Here is a 22,344-nt window from a genome sequence, read left to right on the forward strand (position 1 = left end):
ATAAGCCTGCTAGCTGGATGAATTCAGAAGAAACATTTTATGTTTCAATAGGTCACATCAGCTCCCGGCACGCCGTCAGCAGGGAATTCCCCATAGTGCGTGATAAACGCTACTCCTAAAGTAAAAAAAATCGAGTGAGGTTGTGGGGTGAATTCAAATATGTTTTTATTCTTTCTGTTCTCTGGCCTGATCTTGCTATAGTTACACGTCTACCTTCTTAGCAATATGGGTCCTTTCGAAAATAGCATTGTTTTTGTTTATGTCGAATGGGGATTTTTCAGTTTATTATTTGTAGTTATCTCATTTTGTGGCTTTTCAGTCTGATTGAAAGATCATAACAATGTGTTCTCTCATACCGACGTTTTGATGATCTAAATATTCAAGTATCTTACGTTTTTTTTTAACTCTTATGACTTATCATTAGTTGTTTTCGTAAGTAAATACAGCTCTGAGGCCATCGTATGCTTCATAAAACGTGCTCTTTGTACCACTGACTGCGTTGGAAGTCGCTGTCCTGAGTATCATCACACGGACAATACTCTCCTTTCCGTGGTGGAGCTTGGTGATCCCCCCATCAGCCAGTTTGTTGGCGGAACGTTGTCCGCCTCGATAGCGACCGGCTGGTTGCAAACTTTAGTTGAGCGAGACAGCAGTTTCATGACTCTGGGTACAAGCGGGACAAGATCTGCTGCAGGTGTTTCTTAGTTCAGTGGTCCTGGCGGGTGTTGCCGGTCTGCGATGATCTTGAGCAAGTAAGTTATTGTCGACTTACTACGGCCACACAGAGGCCTCCTTAGTGTGGTGCTCTAGCTGAACATTAGGAAACTTCGCATGTAGTGGCGTTCTTAATTTCAACGATCCTTCGACGGCAGGCAACGAGCCGACGAAAAACAACTAGAAACGCAACTGACAGGTTTTTAACTGGCTCTAGAATGGCCTCGTAGACTTTGGTAGAACCACGGTTGCGAATTGCTGATTTTACGTAGAACGATCCACAGTAAATAGTTGGCCTCACATACGGAAAACGGGCGCATCGGCGCAAAGACCGGCTGTGCTCTGCTGGACTAGAGTGGGCTTGGATCGTAAATATGTGTGGCATTGATGAAAGACGGACTTTACTAGATCTCTGCCGCCAAGGATCCAAAGTTCTTGCGGAGAGTGACGATTTAGCAGAAGATGCGGCCCAGCGTGCAGCAGGCTTACGTGTAAACTGATAACCTGCAGAGCAGACAGTAAACCTTTGGCGGACAGAACGAGCGGATGTTTATTGGCGATAGATTAAGCGAAGGGTATCGTATTCGTCGATGAAAGGTTTCGGCCTTTTGAGTGATGACTGGGCCACGTGAAGATGGTGTCGCTATTAGCTAGGTCCGAGAGAAAATGTTCAGCGTATTGGAGCCCAGCGGTGGTAAGTGCTGAAACAGCTGTAAGTTGTGATCGGTTGCTGATCCGTAATACAGCGGTGTCTGATCCGTAACAGCGCAGTTGTACGCGATCTCTTAGTTGTTGCAGAATGGCGACTGCACAATGCTACTATTATTTGCGCGGCATTCGTCACAACTGGGAGTTTGCGTCCTTCCTCGAACGCCATGGGAGAGATTGCTTGGTCATTGATAGTCTGGGGCCACTAGTCCGGAACCAGGGAGAGCCATGACAAGGCCTTGCTACCAATGAGGTGAATTAAGGATGTCTGTTGGGTTTAGTTCGAGAGAAATATAATCTGCAGGACGTCAGCGATAATATACATCTGGATCTTCTGGACAGAGTTCTAGTCTGACGTTGGAATGGGGTGTAGTGTGTAGACAACAGAGCAACCTTAGATGTCGGTATCAGGAGAAGAGATTAAATACCGTCGAAGCCATGCCAAAAAGCACCAGACTCCATACCTAACGGAGGATGCATCGGCGAAGAAATGGTGCTGAATACTGTTGTTGCCGCCCCGGGATTTTTTTCTTGGATCAGCATGTCGGTTTAGATTTGTTTTGTTTTTTTTATGTTCCTCAGTTGCGTTTCTTCAAAGCGCTAATTGAGGATGAATTTTAATTTTTGGATCTTCTTCATTGACACACCATTTACCGTGCTGTGAAGATCCATTCTGAATGTCATTGTATTTGGAATACTGGAGAATAATAGAGTCCTGGGTTCAATCACTGGCTCGTCCCTTTCTCAATACTCTCTTCTATACATATACATCTCAAGTAGGGTTTGTGTGCCATCAGTAATCTCATGCTCCCAATTTCATCCTATTCGAAAACAAGCGATTACGGCACCGATTGATTCCGTTCTTTTTGTTTTCATGCGTGCTCACTTCTAACAAAAAATACAAAAATAAGAAACAAAACAAACGGTGCGTAAATCCTTTGATTTTCGTAGGATGAAAATGGGAGCCACATGCTTAATAAGGGAACCAATACCCTATAAATGTACGTTTAAAGCCTTCACTAGAGCAAGAAACGGATTAAAAAAAGCCGTTTCCCTTCCTCACAACTTTCATAACACAGTATAAATTATTATATAATGCCTACAAGTTATGAAACCAAACGAACTGTGCCGCTTCACAATAATCTTCATTTTAAGTGTGGCATCCACGCATCAATGCGTGAACCACTATGGCAAAAATAAACATTTCCCAACAACACTACGTCATCCGCATGAACTTATGCAGGTGCAGTGAACTCCGCGGTTTGTTGGCAACAAGCGATTGTAATAATCACTACCCTCCCCAACCCCACATTGACCTGCACCCGTAGCAGGTGCTATTGCCGCCTAAAAATAGAAGACCATCAATACTCGCACACTGAAGATGCTTGTTCTTCCCAAATAGCTATCTCACTGGTTCATTGTGTAAGCGGTCAATAATTTTTTTAGAATGGTCGTGTCAGTTCTGCATGCTGAAGTTTACCTTCATCCATTCCCTCTGACTAAGAAGCTTTGCATGAGTTTATTTTAATTTTATTTCACCCAATTCACAGTCTTCTGACAGCAATTCCACGTAATACCATATATCCCTCTCGTGACGAACCAGCACAATTGTGTTGTTCAGCAACAACAGATTTACATAATTTTTTTATCTGTTTAATTATTGTTTTATGTAATGTATATTGTTCTAATAATTGACCTTTTGTTTGTGTGCAAACAAACTTTTGTATAAATGTTGCATGTGAGATTTGCCACAACAATGTAAAAAAAAAGTGAACAAAATCCATAAAAAATGAAAAACTTTTATCTGTAAATTTTTTTATTTCTGAATTTTCTAGGTTGGCAAAGCTAGAAATCGAAAGATAAAGAGTAGGTCTTCCAAATGGGGAAGAAAAAGTGATGTTTTGCAAGAAATTCTAAGAGTTGTGTAGAGCCAAACTTTAGCCTTTTCTATCTAAATTTCACAATAGATGTATCTGTTGGAAACCTCAACAGGAAATACGTTTATTGTTCGGTTTATTTACCGCATGATGAACCATCCCCTACGGATGCTTTCAAGCAAGTCATTGCATACTGCACTTCAAAAGGCCTTCCGCTAATTGTTGGTAGTGATGCTAATGCTCACCATATAATCTGGGGCAGCTCAGACATCAATTTGAGAGGCTCCAGTTTGATGGAAAACTTAAGTAGTACAGATCTTGGATTACTTAACATAGGCAACCGCCCAACCTTCATGGTATCTGGTAGAGAGGAAATGTTAGACATAACGCTTTGCTCTAGCAGAATTAGTCATGAGCTGACCAATTGGCATGTGTCAGATGAAGAATCTTTATCTGACCATCGTTACATCTTGTTTGAACATGTGAATGTTACTTCGCAAACTTTGCGTTTCAGGAATCCCCGGTCAACCAACTGGGATCTCTTTACCGATTTGGTTGCAGCCAAATTTCATGGATACTCACCATCAATTGACACTCCAAGTGATTTAGATGATGCCGTTGATACTACAACGGCCTTCATCATGGAAGCTTTTGAAGAAGCCTGCCCTCTGCGGTCTGTGAAGACCACAAGAGGAACCCCTTGGTGGAACTCCGATCTGGCGAAGCTCAGGAAACAATGTAGAAAGAGTTGGAACAGACGACGTTCGGCTGGATCGGAGGCTTTCAGGTCGGCTCGCAAGGCCTACCAGAAAGCTCTTCGGTCTGCTGAACGATCCGGCTGGAAAAACCTTTGTACACATGTTTCCAGTCTGAGTGAAGCCAGTCGATTGAACAAAATCCTTGCGAAATCTAAGGATTTTCAAGTGAACGAACTTCGTTTGCCAAATGGTGATTTCACTTCCAGATTTATCCTATGGGATGGGATTTATCCTATTTTGTTTCAGAAGGGATTTGATCATTTCAAACATGTTTTGAAACAACTACTTGTTTGCAGTTTTGCTACAGGGTATATTCCCAAATCCTGGCGGGATATTACTGTGAAGTTTATTCCGAAAGTGGGTCGCGCGTCGTATGAAGAAGCAAAGAGCTTCAGACCTATCAGTTTGACCTCTTTTCTTCTGAAATGCTTAGAACGCATAGTCGATCATCACATCCGTGATGTTCATCTGGCCAATGTGCCTCTTCATGTGAACCAACATGCTTACCAATCTGGAAAGTCCACTGTGACTCTTTTACACAAAGTTGTTTACGATATCGAGAAGGCATTCGCTCAAAAGCAATCATGCTTGGGTGTTTTCTTAGATATCGAGGGTGCCTTTGACAACGTGCCTTTCGATGCCATATTGGAAGCCGCACGGGGTCATGGTATATCTCCAATGATTTCCAATTGGATTCACCAAATGCTCAAAAACCGACATCTCTTCTCGACATTGCGTCAAGCGGCGATTAGGAAATTGTGTGTTTGTGGATGCCCCCAAGGGGGAGTCTTATCACCACTTTTATGGAATCTCGTAGCAGATACGCTATTGAGGCAACTCAATAATAGCGGTTTTCTTACTTATGGTTTTGCCGACGACTACCTAACATTGTTAGTCGGTATGTGCATCAGCACCCTTTTCGACCTGATGCAAAACGCTCTTCAGGTAGTTGAGGGTTGGTGTCGCCAATATGGCCTTTCGGTAAATCCGAGTAAAACATCTATTGTTCTTTTCACGGAAAAGCGAAACCGTAATGGTGTTCGAACTTTACGTCTCTTTGATTCTGAAATCAATGTGACTGAACAGGTAAAGTACGTTGGAGTCATTCTTGATTCCAAGCTTTCCTGGACACCTCATGTTGAGTTCAGAATCAAGAAAGCTTGTATGGCCTTCGGGCAATGCCGGCGAACCTTTGGTACAACTTGGGGTCTAAAACCCAAGTATATCAAATGGATCTACACAACTGTTGTTCGGCCAATATTGGCCTATGGATGTCTTGTGTGGTGGCAAAAGGGCGAAGTGAGAACGGTCCAATCAAAGTTAGGCCATCTCCAAAGGATGTGCTTAATGGCGATGTCTGGAGCGTTCTCTTCAACTCCCACGGCAGCGCTCGAAGTTCTCTTTGACGTTGCCCCACTACACATTCATCTCAAACAAGAAGCACTTTCTTGCACTTACCGCCTATGGGTACTCGGTTTACTAGAGGAAACTCCTGTGAACCGCAGTTCAACACACACCTCGTTGTTTCCACTTTTGGTGATGTTGACGCGCCAGTGAATACTGGTCACCTTAGTTGAGTGAAATCGTTGAATGAATAGGAAGAAGATAGAGAGTAAAGTCAAAAGAATAAGGATTGGCAAAGGTGAATAAAGTTAGAAGTTATTTTCGGTTATTAAACGGTTTGAAACCAAAATCAAAGTGTATAACGGCACTGATAATTGTAAGTAGGATAAAATAATCAATTCGAATATGTTTTATAATAAAGAATTTTCTAGTTCAAGCTGATCATCAAATAAAACGTCTTTCGATCTGCTTTGAAACCCAGTGGCCGGCTTGAGAAGGTTGAACCATCTCAACAGGTGAATTGGGACAAAGTTGTCCTTGCTCCAAGTGATCTTACAATTGCTTGTAATTTTCCATATAGGACATTTTCCACGAAATTCCCTTCCCGGGAAGAGTGGACATCTGGTTATCAGGAGAGAAGTATTTCAGACGGCATCGTATGTTACACTGATGGCTCCCTTCTCGAAGGTCGAGCAGGTGCTGGTGTTTATTCTCGTGAGCTAAGGCTGTATCAGTCTTATTCACTTGGCAGACACTGCACCGTTTTTCAGGCCGAAATCTTTGCTCTTATGTGCGGAGTGCAATCAGCACTTCAGCAGCACGTAATGGGCAAAGTAATATACTTCTGTTCAGATAGCCAGGCTGCTATTAAAGCACTTGCTTCGGCCAACTCCAGGTCGAAGATAGTTATCGCTTGTCGAACTCAAATTGAGGAGCTGAATTCAGCAAACGCTGTTCACCTTGTATGGGTACCTGGCCATTCTTCCATCGCTGGAAATGAATTGGCTGATGAGTTAGCTCGCACTGGAGCATCACATGACTTCATTGGCCCTGAGCCAGCTATTCCGGTATCCAAGTGTTGGGTGAAGCTTCAGATTGACACCTGGGCTGCCACTCAGCACAAACAATACTGGAATAGTTTGGAGTCATGTCGTCAAACAAAATTGTATTGTACTGAGCCATCTCTAGGGGTGGCAAAGTATCTAACAAATCTGTCAAAGCAGAATTGCAGCATGCTGGTCAAAGCATTGACTGGCCACTGCCGACTCAGTTATCACATGGCGAATATTCAGCAAGCTGATTCATTTGCATGTGATAGCTGTGAATCCGATTATGGAACTTCGTATCATTTAATATGTAACTGTCCAGTTTTTGCGCAATTGCGTTTCCGAGTACTCGGGAAACACTTATTAAGTGAAACTGACTTCAGAAACCTGAATCTTCAGGACGTTCTGTTGTTCTTGACCCGCTGTGGTAAAGAGCTATAGGCTCTCTTTACGCTTTATGCATTATCACAGTGCCCTTCTCAGGGCGCTGTTCGAACCCATTGTGGCACGCTTATGCGTTATTACAGTGTCCTTTTCAGGACGCTATGTGAACCCATTGTGGTACGCTCTTGCGAGTATGACGATCCTATTCCCTTACCTGTCCTTTCCCATGTCCTATCCTTTTTCCTTCCCTTCTCCGTCAGGTAAATGATGAATAGGCTCGTGTTCATGGCGATGGCACAAATTTCCCGAATGGAGGAGAACGTGCCTCTAGAGCCGACCTACTGATACCTGATACCTGATGTATGGGATACAGATTTTTTTTAAAGAATTTTGTATGGGATACAGATTTTCTAAAATACTCATTCAATAAAACATCTGGCAGCCCTGTATGTGACATATAACTGCAGTATACCAAAGTTATGTATCATACCTGAGTTTGATATTCTAAAACTATTTTCTGCTGTTCGGGTGGAGTACTAAATCGTTGAACCCACATTGTTGGTTTGCAGAGTGCAATACCTGGGATTGACATGAGGTTTGATCTACTTCTGGAGTCAGCCTTCAGGGCAAGGTATTTTGGAGTACATAGAATACCTTGTCCTTCAGCAGACGTTATATTATTATCCCTTTGCATTTTGTATTACAATCTTTTTGCAACTGAATCGAACTGAAGGGCGCAATCGAATCAACACTCAAACGTTTTCGGGAGGATAATTTGATTCAGTGTACAAGAACGGGAATCATAGCCTCAAAGACAGTTAAATTTTCATTTGCATTGTAAATAATCACTACGAACACAAAATAAACTTAACTCTGGGAAACACTTTTTTTACTAAATCATTCATGATTGTTTCTGATCGTAGTAAGCTTTGCTCGGGAGTGGACGCGTTTTCGTGACAGCAGAATTTTTCGCGAAAATATGAAAGAATTGAAATTACTTGAACTGAAAAAGATACCTATACAAATGGAATCTGTAATAATTCCGAAATGTGCTTTTTTTTCAGTGAGATCAAATGTTACAGATAAAATCATAAAAGGACATGTGTTCTGTTTTTTATGGCTTCCGCGTTTATTATTGATCCGGCCGGTTAGAGAGCAATATTTTTGGTGGTGCTACGCCATCCGGCAAAGAAGAAAATTGTTACTCCAAGAAGTGATTCTGCCGGGTGAATTTTGAAAAGAGTTTGGATTATAATAGTATTAATAAGTTTCTCTTTCCATTTATGCGGCAGTGGTATGAAGTGATTTTTTTTTCTTTACAATTTGGCTGGTGGTGCTGCGGTTTGATGCCAAGCTAATATTTTTTCGCGTACGAAAGTGGTCCTGTTCCGTGTATTATTTTATGGTGTAGATGGGTCTATCGCAATTTGTGTTGGTTTCACCGGATCCCTGTAAACTGAATACTGATGAGAGTTTGAGTGCAAAGGGACTTCAAAGTGGTCATTTTTGGTTAATGAGAGAAATCGGCCACCCACAAAAGTGTTTTGAATGAGTTTAAATAAGGTGAAATTGCTAAAGTGTGGTGCTGATGCTGATTCTATCTGAAGCAGCTTAAAAAACCTTGCCGCATTTCCGAGGATAATCCCACCGATTGTCCGTGATAAAAGGATAATTCTCAGGGCTTCAATAAGAATCAATATGGTGAGATCTTTCTGATTTATTTTTATTTATACCCATATCAGTAACATCCAAGTATTATAGGTAAATTATTATTTGGGGAGGTTTGGATACCATAACTTTTGATCTCGTTTCAGAGAGCGGGTAAAGGCGTTTAAGCCTAGGCTTGAGAGCCAGGGCATACGGGGTAAATACCGTTGTCCCATCCCAGGATTCCCAAGGACATGGAGTGACATTAACATTCTTAGCATAGTCACTCCCAACGATGCGGTGCATTATTATCACTTTTCAAGAAACGGTTGGTACGAGATGTCCCCGTTTTCTGATTTCAATAACAATAACAACGCTGCACAGTAGGCCTGGCCGCTTTAATGCTTGTAATGCATCTCTGATGCACTGCAACCATTAATAATGACAACAAAAATGATAGGACTAGTCGATCCTATCATTTTCCAGGATTCTTTCAATGAATGGCTGTGTGTGTGTAGACTAGACTAGACTAGACTAAATCATTCATGATTGTTTCTGTCATCGAAAATGTTCGAGAAGAGAAAACCTGTACATAATTTACCATTTGGTCACAGTGATTTTTTAGATTAAAAAAAAAAACAATAAAGTGTAATTGTGTACGTATATAGGGTATAGTACCATTTGGGCAGGTGTATCTATTTTGGGCACTTGCCGTTATAACTAAGTCAATTTCAAACCGATTGATTTGAATTTTTGTATAGAGTTAGTCTCGTATAGTGTCTAACTCTATACAAAAATTCAAATCATTCGGTTTGGAATTGACTTAGCTATAGCGGCAAGTGCCCAAAATAGGTACACCTGCCCAAATGGTACAAGACCCTATTACCAACATATTAGCATTTCTGGAGCTCGATTTGAATAGGTCGTATGTGCTTTTGTCGATGTAAAATTCGATCAGTTTATTTTAGTCATTGTAGCAATATGGCAGAGATTTCGCAAACTTTTAATGATGGAACAGAAAGCTTGTTTTGTGAGGATTCTGCTGTATGTATCAACTTTGCTCAATTTCAACGGTTTTCGCTATAATAAGCGAATCAAACTGATCGAATTTTTAATCGACAAAAGCACATACGACCTATTCAAATCGAGCTCCAGATTTAACGAAGCGTAAGAATGATAAAAATGACAGAAAATTAAATGACAAGATTTCAATTTGAAAATGCATGTAGTGAATTGTGAACAACAAAACAGACGGGCTTGGTGGTCTAGTGGCTACCGCTTCTGATTCGTATGCAGAAGGTCCTGGGTTAAATCCCTGGCCCGTTACATTCCTTCTACATTGCATCTTTCTGTGTACTTTCTCCTTCCAGTCAACATATACAACTCATGTACATACATTCATATCTGAAGCTCGGTTTGAATAGGTCGTATGTGCTTTCGTCGATATAAAATTCGATCAGTTGGATTCGCTTCTTATGGCGGAAACTGTTGAAATTTAACAAAATTAATACATACAAGCGATTCCTTACAAAACAGGCTTTCGGTTTAATCATTAAAAGCCACTGAAATATCATCCATATTTCTACTATTGCTAAAATAAACTGATCGAATTTTATATCGACGACCACATACAACCTATTCAAATCGACCTCCAGATATGTTCGTTCATAGCCATCGCTAGAACCAGAAACAGGTGAAAAAAAAATCCGTTTCCCTTCCTTTCAACTTTCACTGCACAACAGTATCTATCAGATAACGCCTACGAGTAATGCAATCATGCGAACTGTGCCGCACACCTTCAAAAAAAAAATTAAAAAAAAACACAGTTCTATCACTTTACGCCTGGTATCCACTCATCAATGTGTAAGCCCTCTGCCAACCATATCTTACCAACACTCTGACGCAGAGGTATATTCGGTCTGCAATCATCATTTCCTTCCCCTTCCCCAATTGACCTGCAACCTGACGTGGCAGGCGCCATTGTAGCTCACACACCTAAGATGCCTGCTAATCCCTGACAGATATCTCATTGGTTCCTTGTGTGAGTATAGCTGGACCGGCGATACTGGAGTAGCACCTACGGACGGTCAATAATGCTCATGCTCAAGCTCAGTGAATTGTGAACAACAAAAGAGGAATGTCAATTTTCACAGCGGATGTTTAGTTTTTAACACTCTGACCAACAGATACACCGAGAAAAAAATCTACTCAGTGGCTGAGTACTAAGAAATCGAAAAATCCTTTGTTTTCTTACTCAGTTTCTGTTAAAAGTGGGACAACCCATTGCCAATGGGTTGTCCCACATTTGGCCGAAACAGAGTAAGAAAACAAAGTTTTTTTTTTAGATTTCTGAGTAACACTAACTTAGCCACTGAGTAGAAATTTTTCTCGGTGTATTATTTATAGGCAAAAGTCTCCGTAGCTGCCGGATCATCGACCTTATACCGTAGAATAACCCTATTGTTACCAAGTCGTGGAGTACTGGTTTGTTATGAAATATGTAATATCTATTGACAGTTTGATGTTTACTCGATCCTAATGAATAATTATAAACGCTTCGATTTATTTACTGTGGAAACGTTGTACAGCTGTGTATTATTGTCTTATAGTACCATGATAAATGGGTGTATCCTCGGGATATATCAATCAGGTTGCAATTGTTCCTATAAAAACTCAGCTCCAGTCGACTAGAATTCAGTCTTGTTTAGAAAACTTTCCGGTTTTAATAAACGAGAAAATGCAAACCACTACGGAAATCGTCGCCGATGCCGAACAGCAGCCCAAAGTGTTGGAGAAGGCCGTTTTGGAATTTCGGAACTCTTCGACTCTCGTGGAAGAGCTTCAGGGCCCGATTGAGGCGGTTCTTGTGCCGAACGGGTCAACTTCCGGTCAATCGATGGTTGGTGTGAAGTACAAGCGGCATTTGTTGGTTTATCGTTTCGACGACGATAGAAACAGATTGACTTTGTTGGACGGAAAGTACGACGTGTTCGATACGGAAACTGAACGCCGATTGTGGTGGTTGACGGAGAAAAGATTTATCGGGGTGCAGAATGGAACGTGGGTCGACGTTTATCGGGTGAATGAGCGGATTGATTTTTTGAATCGTGTGAACGGAGCTGTTTACTTGGGACATTTCTTGAAGGATTCGGAGCTAGGCGCGCTGGTTCGAGATGAAAATGAGTGGAGGTTTATGTCGTTCAATGGATCGACGTGGAATAATCAGACCGTTGAGTTTCTACCAGAAATGAATGAAAGGAAAGTTGAAATTCAAGTGATTAGTGATTTTGACGATGGTAAAAACGTATTTGTGATTAGAAGCAATGAAGATCTAGGCATTTATGAAATCAAGGAGTCGAAGAAACTTGAACGCATTGTAAAGTGTCAGCACATCCAGCTTCCGGAAGATGCCGAGTATGACCGTATCGCGTTCGCTAACTTTTCCGATGCCAAGTTTAAGGACATACTACACTTCAACACAACAGGATTGAACGTGTACCGTTTTAATGACACTACGGGGGGTTATGAACCACATTTGTTCAGCACCATGTTCTCAAAGTATCGCAATTGGAATACTGATCTTGTAAACTCTATGATTGTGCATGATACGGATGGTGATCAACGTGACGAACTACTGTTCACTACACCAGCTGGATTCCAAGTGTTCAGAGCAGTTCAAAGAGAGGACGATTTTTATCTGGAGGAGGTATTGCTGAAAAGTGATAATAATAAGCACCGTTTTATGAATTTGATGGCTGTTTTACCGAACGGTAAAAATGGAATACAGCGCGTGATTTTTCACGATGGCAACAAGCTTCTACTAACGGACGTTGGCAAGGATATTATGACAATAACGTTTCCGCAGGACGTCAAGCCGAAGGAGATTTCGCCGAAAATCACATTGATAACACCGGCTGTGCAGTACTCACGATGGTTGCACGAACATCTGGATCTGTCGGAGCTGCTGCAGCCGCTAAACTCTCTGACGGGGAAAGTGGAACTGTCCATTCCGTTGGTACAGGTGGATAATCCCTTCGGGATCAGTGTACGGAAGTATTTTCAATATCGGGATGTCCCCGGAGATGACTGTTTGGCGCGAGGCTGGACATTTCCGTTGGATTACATCGTAGTGGATACAGTGGGCAGCATTTTTGAACAAGATTTCCGGTATTCAATTGTGAGAAAGAACTACAGAATTTCTTTGTTTCCGAGTTTTGAACAATCTACCGAAGACAAGGTTGTCTTCGAAGTTCAGCCAGAATTGGAACTGACATACTTCAAGAACGACCAGAAATGGGTAATGGAGGACAAGGAGGAATCGATCAAGTATATATTTGGAAATTTTGATTCTACAAAAGGATTAAGATATGCGGAACAGGATTCTGAAAGGAAGTTTCCCATTGAATGGTATTTGGTACGAGAGGAAGATGCCACAGGCAGTTTTGTGAACTATCTGTATGATTTGGAAAACAACAGCGCAAAACTGACGAGCATTACCACTGATCAGGATGCGACTGTGAAATTTGTTTATAACAAAGGAAAAATGCAGAGTTTTGCAATTCAGACGCAATTTTATAAACAAGTGGTTACTCTGGAAATGACGAACGATAATGATAAATTCTATTTAACTGGCATTAAACAGGACAACTATCCACTATTCGAATTCAAATATGAATCTGATAAAATGACAGAAATTATCTATCCCAATGGTTTGAAATCAACCTTAGAGTATGGAACAGTTATCACAGAATCTGAAAAACGTAACGAACTAGAATTACCTAGTGAAGATTTCACTATTGCTTACGGACCAGATTACAGCGTTATTGCTATTGCCCATCCTGATAAGAAGCACGCGCAAATCAGTGTACGTGATGTACTCAGAGGATCACATACAATCAAGACATTCAACACCACGTTATTTAATAACGAAGAACCCTTCAAAGGCTATCAAGTCGTCATCCAGGAAAAACTATTCGGAATAATTAGATCGTTCAAATTGACAAAGATTTTGGATTTCTTCCAGTTCAGTAAGGATAACTGGAACATAACTCAACATAATTTAACAGCTGATGCGATAATTACAAGCAATGTAAACTCAATTTATATCGCTGATGCTGGATCACTGCAGATCATAAAAATAGGCGCCAACGACACTCTGGTCTCCCACGTTCAAAACATTACCAGCAATTTTGTTATTCGTGCTACCAACCGGGGACTTTTGCTTTACGACGACCAAAAATTTGTTCTGCAATACACTCCCAACCGCCAGTATCTGAAAGGATTATTCAGCAACTATGACAGCAACTACATCAAAGAGACGATTGCCACGGTGAATCGTTTTGAAATGTCGGAAGATGCCAAAGCTGATCTGATACGGGCCCTGAAGCTCAATATGATTCAGATGTACGGAAAATTTATCATACTACGAGCCTTGGAAATAAAGCACGGGGTTTTAAAAGTACTTCTCAGACTGAAAATATTGGACGAGAAAAATGAGATAAAAGATAGTGATCGATATAGAATTGACATTCAGAACGTGGAGGAAATGAAACGGAATGTGAAATCGAAGGCCAACGATTCTTGCAATTTGCGATACATATTGTACTTGGAGAAGTACGCCATCAATATCGACTGTACCGGACCTACTGTAGATGGCTACGAAAACGCGTTGCAAAGCGAGCTAAAATCGATCGCCAAAGATCAACAAAAAGTTCAAAAAGCCATGGGAACGATCATAAATTTTAGCAATAATATGGCAACCTTAGAAAAGGAGATTCTGGACGCGAATCCTGTTGCTTTTGACGTATCACTGTTGGGTATATCCATCGATGAGAAAGGTGTTAAGACCGGAGGAAAAGTCATTAGCTACAATGGTACGGCATGGAGTCAAAGCGATCAAAATTCGGATTTGGATTTGGTCTTGCGAGATAAATTAAGGCTTGTGAAAAAGGCGGGCGAAGCATGCAAGATCTACAACGATACTGAGGTCATCCATGATTCGAAAACTACTGATTTCGGATCCGTAAAGCTGGTTTGGCCACTGTATTTCGCATCACAGGCTAAGGAAGGTCCATTATTGTACTTTTTCGACGAGAACAAACAAGTGCAATTGAATGAAACTGAAAAGTTAAGTCTCCTCAGTAATAATGTGGCAATAGTTACAACAACTGACAACAACACTAAACTGTCGATGTTACCAGTGAAATCCATGCTAGAATCAGACATAGCTGTTTTGACCAAACAAACATTGCAACTGAGTCCTGGAGTTCGGCGTGTTACCACCTACGAGAATGGCGGAGTAGAACTGGATGGTCTTTCGAATGCATACGTTTTCACCAACAGCAAAATACTTCCAGGCGGTAACAAGAACAAATATGGCTGGTACCAGCACAGTTACGATCTGAAAACCAGACAACTACAACGCAGTGTACGGGACAGTGAAGGGAAGTTGATCAAATATATAGATCCAATCGTCGACGAAGAGCAAGAAAAACTCAACTCTACTACGGTTATTACTGATAAGGCTGGTCGTTTGCCTATTGTAGACGTTGCTCCCATGAACGTGCTTGATGGCGATTACTCGTACTATGGATTTGAGCAATACGAACGAACATCATTTAATAATACGGTTCGTTGGACGTTTGACGATAAAAAAGTAAAAACTGAAGGAGGAAATCGATTTCTTCAACTGGAAACTGGAGATTCTTTCGAAGGAGTTCTTCACATAAGAAGTGCTAATGAAAAGTATCTGTTTTCGTGTTTGCTGAAGACAGAAGACATCGGAAAAATGAGTGAACTAGTTACCATCGTAAATATCAAGCAAGAAGATAAAGAAATGCTTCAAGTTGGAGAACCCATAGTTCAGCACTCAATTGCAGCACGCTGGCATTACGTCGAGCTGAATATAACTACGACGAACCTTTTGAATCCCACATTGGTAACCGTCAAAATATCTCCCAAATCCGGAAAATCCCTCATTCTTGACCACGTGAGATTTTCTCCCATGAACGTCGACTTCCGGGCCTACGCCTACCGTCAACCATTCTGGGGAGTCAGCAGAGTGATGCACAACAGTGGACTGATGACCCAGTATCTGCTGGATTCGCACGGTAATCGTGTCGTGTACGTGTCGGAGTTAGGGAAAGTTACGGACTTCTTGACCTACTCTAAGTCATACAACATCCGAGGCTCGGACAAGTTTCCCCATGTCATGGAGGTGAGACCTAGCAATGGGGAAATCGAATGCTTCAACGATCCGAAGAGTTGGACCCCTGACATTGATAAGCAGAAATGGAGTATGGAAAGGGGAACTTTAATGCACAGTTCGGACACGACAGACACAATTAAAAGAGCTTTATTGTCAAATTATGATTCATTCGTTGTCAGATTCGTATACAACTTGAATTCTAAAGATGCTGTGATCAAGGTCATAGTTAACGATATGACTCTTGATGTTGTATGCAAGCCGTCTCAAGGCACCTGCGCAAACAAGGGAAATATTTCTGATTATGGTGAAATCGTCGTATTCATATCGAAATCGCACCGAGCAGTATGGTTTGAGGGCAGTCTCGTCTCCGAAACATCGCACCACTTGCCTAAATTTGAAAATATTGGCTTCACAATATCCGGTTCGGTGACGATCAACGAAATGCTTGTGCTGTATGACCCTTCAATGAAAATCACCTACTACAACCGGCTGGGATTACCCAGGCAAACTCTTACGATGCAAGACGAGAAGTTCGTGAGGATTAAGGAAGTTCTGTATGATGAAATCGATCGATCTATCGTTACCACAAAATGGACCACCGTGGAGAAGAAAGATAATTTATTTTTCGATTTCCACGATAACTTCATCGAAATTGTGGAGTCTAAGCGGTTGACTGGGCTCGTCAACGATTTGAATAAAAATTGCGAAGGATACCCGTATTTCCGAAAGGACTATGCAGACAACCCCATCACAGAGGAAGTAACAATTTCCATGCCAGGGAAAACATTCTCGGAAGATAGCAAATATTCCAGACAACTGGCGAGGCGGTCTAAGTATCAAGCGTTGGATAAACTTTTCCCTGCAGAAGATGGTTTCACGCAAATGGTGGAAATCAGACAGAACAAGACCTACCATATTGTTGTTAACGATGCTAAGAACAAAAAGGTGGCATACTTTATCGCAGCTGCTGGTACCGATCCACGAATAACTACTTACGAATACGACGACGGGGGTAACCTTGTTCTGGAATTGCCTCCTGTGTATCACAACGTTACAACTACATTGAACCAAACGTTTGCCTTTTGGGGTAGAAACTTGTCGGAAACAGAGTTGCGTTTGCAGTCGGATTGGGGCATTCGATATTCGTATAACAGTGAGGGACAGATCCTAAGCAAAACCACACCTGATTCCGGTACACAACACTACTTCTATGATGGCAACGTTGTTAGATTTCTGGTTCACACGGATAAAGAAAACAAAACGGATAAAACTGTGTTCTACTCGTATGGATCAGCTGGACAAATTGTAAGGGAAGCCATAGTAGATATCCCACCCACGGAGTTCAACCAATACCTCGGTGGCAGTACAATGATACCCAATTCAACTAACTTCGTAGAATTCTACCATGGAGAATATGATGAATCTCCTACTGTGAGACACAGATCACAACAGTCGATCAGACGTATTGGTGATAAGCAAATGATGGAGAGTTTGATCAACGATAACGCCAACCGAATCGTAAAAAAGATATTCATCGTACCGGCGCTGAACACTTCTTACGCAATCGACTATGAATATCTTAACGATAAGCTCTCCATGATCCGGTATCCGATCGGCGTAAATGGAACCGATTTCAAAGTCAAGTACACCTACAACAACGCTGGGGATATGATCACCATTGGAACCGTAGATGACCCAGAGAAGTTCGTCAAACTCCAGTATAATGCAGACAGCTTAGTGCAAGAAATGCAGTTCGAACCAGGTTCCCCTTATACCTACAAACGCGAGTACGGTTACAATGAACCGGGCTATCTGAACCGGATCGCTGACATGTTTTTAGAGGAAACCGTCAGCTACCTGGAAGCAGACGGATACGGCAATGCATTTTCCATGATTTTCGAAGGCTTGATTTCCAGAACCACTTTCAACGCTACTTGGTTTGAGCGGAGTAATCCAGCTTTGTCGAGACTCCAGTTAAATGATATGCATCCGATCAACAGAACACTTACCGCGTTTTGTATCAAAAGTCTGCAATCGGAAGGATACTTCGACAAGAGTTCCCATCCATTGAAATCGTTTTACCCCGAATTGGATGATTCAATTAGTGAAAAATGCCGAACCAAGCAGTTTCGTTCTGCGTTCCATGCACATGAGTTTCCCCAGTATTACGGCCACTCGTACGATTATGATAGTCACGAACAAATGATAAGAGCTAAATACTTCCAATCTCCAACCGAAGCTTCGTGGAAACCATTCAAGGAAACGAGTTTTATGCCAATTGATGGCATTGATAGTACCGCATCAAAGGAAATTTGGAACATTCTTCTGAGAAATAATTTCATATCAAGAAATTGTTATAATGTTGGAATTTGTGCGGGATTACCGGGTAATAATTCCTTGCTTAAATCAGACGTACCGAATGAATCGTACGCTCAAGCCTTAATGCTAAATGCTATATCTACAGAGAAAACATTGTCCGATACAGTTTTTGAACGTAAATGCTTAAAGTGGTTTGAAAGTAGAACAAGGAAACCGCTTCACAATTGCACTACTTTGAAGGATATTTTTGAATCCCGTAACATTATAGGTGAGAATACCAATCAAACACAAAATGCTTTGAATAACGATTTCCGAGCACAACTCCACAAATATACCCGGTTTATTCCTCACATTGTCAGAAAACTCCACAAGCACTTTGCCACTCACCTCGGAAAATCACCGGCTGATGTACTGTCATGTAGTTTTGACGCCAACGGAAATCATCGGTTGTTCAGAAAGGGCGCCGTTCGGTATTCTTTTGAGTATACCAATGGGACCAACCAAATCCACACCATCACCAAGAGTGACAATGATGAACCGGACGCTCCAGCCAAAATATACAAAATGAAGCATAATAGTGAAGGAAGCGTCATCGTAGCCCAGCATAAGAATATAAGCAAGATTGAGTATGACCCTTTGCTGAACAGACCGACCATTATACACATGGACAATGGACGAAAGTTGAAGTTCGAGTATGACGTACGAGGCGAACGAACGTTCAAACAAGTCATAGAAAAAGATAACCACGTAAGTAAAGAAAAGTACTACATCAGAGACTTGAACAGGAATGTGCTGGTAGATGTTCAGCTAGCCTACGTGGCCAAAAATAAGGTACCGGATATCCAGATAACCAGCTACGTCTACTCCGATCGAGGCCTCATCGGGTTCGTAAGAAATGACGAATTCTACAGTGTGTTCACCGATCACGAAGGCTCAACGAGGTTGGTGATCAAAAATGGTGAAGTCAAAGCTGCATACGACTATCTGCCGTTTGGAATCATTTTCCGAAAAGCCGAGCGGGACTTGGATGGTGCAATTTCCTACCTGTACACTGGCCAAGAGTGGGACGAGGAAACCGGTCTCTACAACTACCACACCCGATTGTATGACCCGGAAATCGGACGCTTCTATCAGGTTGATCCAAAGAGTCAATATGCTAGTCCTTATCTCTACGCGGGGAACAGCCCTCTGGGTTTGGTAGATCCAGATGGTCAGTTCTTCATGACGTTGATCGCAATCGCGTTGGCAGTCGTAGGAGCATATCTGGGAGCTGCGGCAGCAAACGGATCATGGAATCCAGCGGAATGGAACTGGAGGAGTGTAAATACGTGGTTGGGATTGTTTGCAGGAGCATTAACGGGAGCCACGCTACCATCTACTGCTATTTCAACATTCACTTATCTCACGGCAACCCTCGGACTCAGCGTGAGTACATCTCTAAGCGTTATGATCGGTAGTGGCATTGGACTTTCTTATTTCACCATGGCTGCAGCGAACAATGATTGGAATCCCGACCATTGGGATATGAAGTCGCCTGCCACGTGGAATGCCTTCTTCGCTGGCGTTGCTACGAGCATAAGTGTCATAACGAATCCACACAACTTGGTTACCTCGTATGCCGCCATCACCTCTACGGTTGGAAAAGGGCTATTCATAGCTGGAAAGTTAATTCTAACAACAGGATTTGCCTATATGCTAGGAGTGATCCAGCAGAAAGGAGAATTTGATCCTTCCAAATGGGATTTCACAAAACCAGGATTGTATATGTCTTTATTCAGTGGTTCAATACAGGCTACGTCAACAGTCAAATTTATTAGCAATTTGCCGGAAAACTTTAAATCAGTTGTTAAAAAGATCAGCAATTTATTGAACAACAAACAATTGAGTGTAGTGCTCTCGAAGTTCAAGCAGCATCTGGGCAGTGACTTTTCAAAACAGCTTATGAGCGCCGCTCACTATCTAAACACATACAGTGGGAATCTGAAAACCGTTGGTCAAGGCACATTTAATGTTTTTCTTTACACAACGGTTTCATCATTAAGAATTTCCACAATTGTTGACAAAGACAAAGTCCCGGAGTTTGGTGTCGCAATGGAAATTATCAAACAGATACAAAAAGTTGTTTCGATTTCCGATTACATGGCGAATAATTTGGATCTCATTGTGCGTGTCAAAGCAGTGTCGGATGCCCACCGCAAAACTCGGAGTATAACGGTGGAATCAGAACAAAACAGCACTTCATCGGGGGCATCAAGTTTCTCTCGCTCATTTCTAGACTTCATCCGCTTCCGCTTCGGAATACCTAATCCGCCAATAATTCCAAGTTCAACAGAAGTGAACCCTTATTCTTCTGAAACAAAAACATCAACGGGCAAAGTTTTTACAATATCCAACTGCTTCCGAATGTATGATTCCACCACCAACAAACCATTCATCAAATGCTATGGTCACCGATCCATCACTTCAATACACTCCAAATTATCCCACGGTGGTGGAATCACTGGAGATAGCTTCCAGAGCTGTTACCCAATCAGTTACCACCACATTCCGAGTGTTTCCTGCGATGGATCACAATCTACAATGTTGTTCTCCGGCTACGACGCACCCCGACTGTTCGACTACACTGACGGATGGATTCTGTTGGCTCGTGTTATGCCGACTGCAATCAAGAGCATCGTTTCCGGTGTACGAAGTGTTTTCACCGGTGGTGATCGAACTCCATCAAGAGCTTCCGCATCGGAAGCGGAACTAGCTTCGCTGATCAATGATTTAGCAGGATTGAATAGTTGGATGACGTTGTGCAACAATTCCGGATGGGCGACGAAAGCTGTTGACGAGCTGAACAAAGACATTCGGGAATTTTTGAGTGAGTCAACGAGAAACCACCACACGTATTGGATGTTAAAGGAAAGAATAGCGGTACTGCGGGAAGATGTTTTGGAGGAAACTGTATTTGCACAGAATGGGGGTCAGATTGGCGTTAACCTGGATGTGCCAATGATGCGGATGCTGGAAATGTCGCAGTCAAGAGATATTCAAGGTCCGAAGCAACAATCATTACAGTATGCTAACGTTGGCCTCCTAAAATAACCGATGAAGCTCTATAGAATACAGGATAACAAAAGAGCTCTTATTACGGATAGAGTAAGACTTAGTTCAATATTGTTTGTATACTTGCTCATAGAGAATGTAGCATATGTGATATTTCAATATTAGTTTAAAGTGCTTCGTAAATTTATAAATTAATGTAGTTTATTATACATCTTTTTATTATTTTCATTATTATGGTCTTCTTATTTTAAAAAATGTGCAACTAGAAGTTCAACATCTTACCTTGAAGAACTTTTCTTTTTTCGGCTTCTCTACCTTTTATGATATCGAACTAATGAACCCAGAAACAGTATGAACATCTAGCAAACATTTTGGCAATCTTCAGAAATTTTCTCCTTTGTTCCCCTAGTTAGGGACTACACAACATCGCTCATTTCTAGCAACATACTTATTGGTTTCCCGGGAAGATTTACGGCCAATTCTTTTAGAAAAATTTTCCCAATATTATATCGCGAAAATAATCACGCTCAAAACTACCATCCATATAGAGAACAATTATTGTTCTCTATATGGATGGTAGCTTTGAGCGTGATTATTTTCGCGATATATTAGTTGATAAGTTTCTGGTAAGATCCTTGATCAAAAACAAAAATCAGCAATTCAAATTATTCCTTAACAGACTTACACTGGTGCATAATGGATCGGGCAAAAGCAGATTTTCATATAAAATTGCCAAGTTTGAGATGCTGTAACTATGGTTTGCTTTGATGGATTGAGCTCAATTTGGGCACCAATGTAACAAATAAATTGGAACCTTATAAATGCACATTTTATTTTCCGTATCGGGCCCCACGTCAAGGAACTAGATACGAAAAATAAAATGGAACATTATAAATGCACAAAACACAAACATGCAACACATAACATAAATTATGCCCAGTCATTCATGTGGATGACGAAGTCCGAACCCAGGATGACGAGGTTTCATTATTGTTCTTGGTCCATCAGTCAATCCTGTAATCTTTTTTTTTTCTGGCTGGTTGCCTTTAGTTCACAGCGAAAGTTGCTTGCATAGCTTGTGTCTAGGAGTTTCTAATCCTAAGGGGGCATCCTGATTCGGGCAACGACATAAGACCGTCTATAATTTGATGTCCGTGTAAGGGTACGGCTTGCGTGTTTTGTACTGGATCGCTCCTGAAATGTTTGCAGCGCTACAAATGCACATTAAATTTAGGGACAGTTTCACAAGCGGGAGTATAAAATACGATACGAAAATTCAAACGTAACAC

The 22,344-nt window shown here is 41.6% G+C and overlaps 2 protein-coding genes across 2 annotated transcripts; both read left to right on the top strand.

Moving 5' to 3' along the window:
* Positions 1 to 4,735: 4,735 nt before the first annotated feature.
* LOC134287797 (uncharacterized) lies at positions 4,736 to 7,189 on the top strand. Its single transcript, XM_062850724.1, has 2 exons — positions 4,736 to 5,593; positions 5,917 to 7,189. Exons 1-2 carry the CDS (start codon positions 4,736 to 4,738, stop codon positions 6,886 to 6,888), a joined length of 1,830 nt encoding a protein of 609 aa, XP_062706708.1. The 3' UTR covers positions 6,889 to 7,189.
* A 4,002-nt stretch (positions 7,190 to 11,191) lies between these two features.
* LOC109398599 (uncharacterized) lies at positions 11,192 to 21,192 on the top strand. Its single transcript, XM_019670988.3, has one exon. It carries the CDS (start codon positions 11,216 to 11,218, stop codon positions 21,092 to 21,094), a length of 9,879 nt encoding a protein of 3,292 aa, XP_019526533.3. The 5' UTR covers positions 11,192 to 11,215; the 3' UTR covers positions 21,095 to 21,192.
* Positions 21,193 to 22,344: the final 1,152 nt, after the last annotated feature.

Source organism: Aedes albopictus, chromosome 2, assembly GCF_035046485.1.
Source record: "Aedes albopictus strain Foshan chromosome 2, AalbF5, whole genome shotgun sequence".
Classification (NCBI taxonomy): domain Eukaryota; kingdom Metazoa; phylum Arthropoda; class Insecta; order Diptera; family Culicidae; genus Aedes; species Aedes albopictus.